Below are 1,311 nucleotides of genomic sequence, written 5' to 3' on the forward strand. Positions count from 1 at the left end.
ATTTAAAATTGAAAAAAGGAAAGAAAAATTGTAAAAAACCAACTACTATGACATTAACTAGTCAGGAGTTGCTAAAAGAGCTTTCGACTGAAAAACCTATTCCAAATATTGACATGTTTCTTGCTGATGATCGCCAAATTCTTCAATGCAACGCCCATGAATGCCCTGTATTGATGGTGCAAGACTTTCAAGAACTCTTCCCAAACAATCCAGAACTCTCCCAAGGCATGACTGTGATGACTATCTCTCAAAAATCGATCAATGATATGAGTTCCTGGTCATCGAAAGTCATTGATGAACGTGAATCTCTCATGGAAAAGTTCGTTTTCACTGCAGAACGAATGTGCAATTATCTCAAAAGTCTTGGTTATTGGGCAGATTTTATTGATCCCTCGTCTGGACGTCCTTACAATGTAAGTCAATTTTATTTTATTTTATGCTTTGATTGTTTCTTTTTTTTTATAACATTCGTTTTTCATTTCCTCTATAGGGAGATTACACTCCAGCAACCTTTTTCGAAACTGATGAGCGCTATCGAAAGTTTGGCTTTGAAATTGAAGATCTTGGATGTTGCAAGGTTATTTCGCATTCTAAATGGGGAACTAACTTATTCGTTGGAGCTCTTTTCACCAATGCTCCCGTTGAATCGGATGCTATCCAGAGTTTGATTATTTACATGGATGAATAATTAACAATAGTGAAATTGCTTGTACATTAAAATAAAAAAAATTTAAATTGATATTGTTTTATTATGTTTTTGGTAATGCTGTAACACGCAAATACAATGAACATGAATCACATTGAATATGAATGTCATTTTTATTATTAGAACAATCTTCCGATTCTTGTTCGTTCATCATGAACTGACCACCGCAGCGACAATCATAGTATAAGAAATCGTCCTGAGGCACAAATTCTGACATTGAAACTGTATCCATTACAATCATATCATTTTCTTTGGATGTTTTCACTAAAAAGAAAAAAAAAGAAAAATATTGAATAAAATAAAGATTAAATTATTAAATGAATCATCAAATATACTCACTCAAAAGTTGAATATCATACTCACGACGGGTTTTATCATTTGTGAGCGTTTCATAGGCTTTATTAAGCATATTAAATCTATCAGTGTTCATTTTGAATTCATTTTTATCGGGATGTAACTGGGGAGAAAAAAAAAATGAAAAATTTATAAAAACAAAAAAAAAATTGCTTATTTGTATACAAACTTTTAGAGCTAATTTTTTATATTGACGTTTTATATCTTCTTCGGTTGAAGTTTGAGAACATTCTAAGAGTTCATAAAAATTC

At 31.4% G+C, this 1,311-nt stretch overlaps 1 protein-coding gene across 1 annotated transcript; it reads left to right on the forward strand.

Moving 5' to 3' along the window:
- The first annotated feature begins 47 nt into the window (after window positions 1-47).
- On the forward strand, window positions 48-688 carry LOC117591742 (methylmalonic aciduria and homocystinuria type D homolog, mitochondrial-like). The gene is made up of 2 exons (XM_034285053.1): window positions 48-413; window positions 491-688. Exons 1-2 carry the CDS (start codon window positions 48-50, stop codon window positions 686-688), a joined length of 564 nt encoding a protein of 187 aa, XP_034140944.1.
- The last annotated feature ends 623 nt before the right edge of the window (window positions 689-1,311 follow it).

The sequence above is a fragment of the Drosophila guanche genome, unplaced genomic scaffold (genome assembly GCF_900245975.1).
Source record: "Drosophila guanche unplaced genomic scaffold, DGUA_6, whole genome shotgun sequence".
Taxonomy (NCBI): domain Eukaryota; kingdom Metazoa; phylum Arthropoda; class Insecta; order Diptera; family Drosophilidae; genus Drosophila; species Drosophila guanche.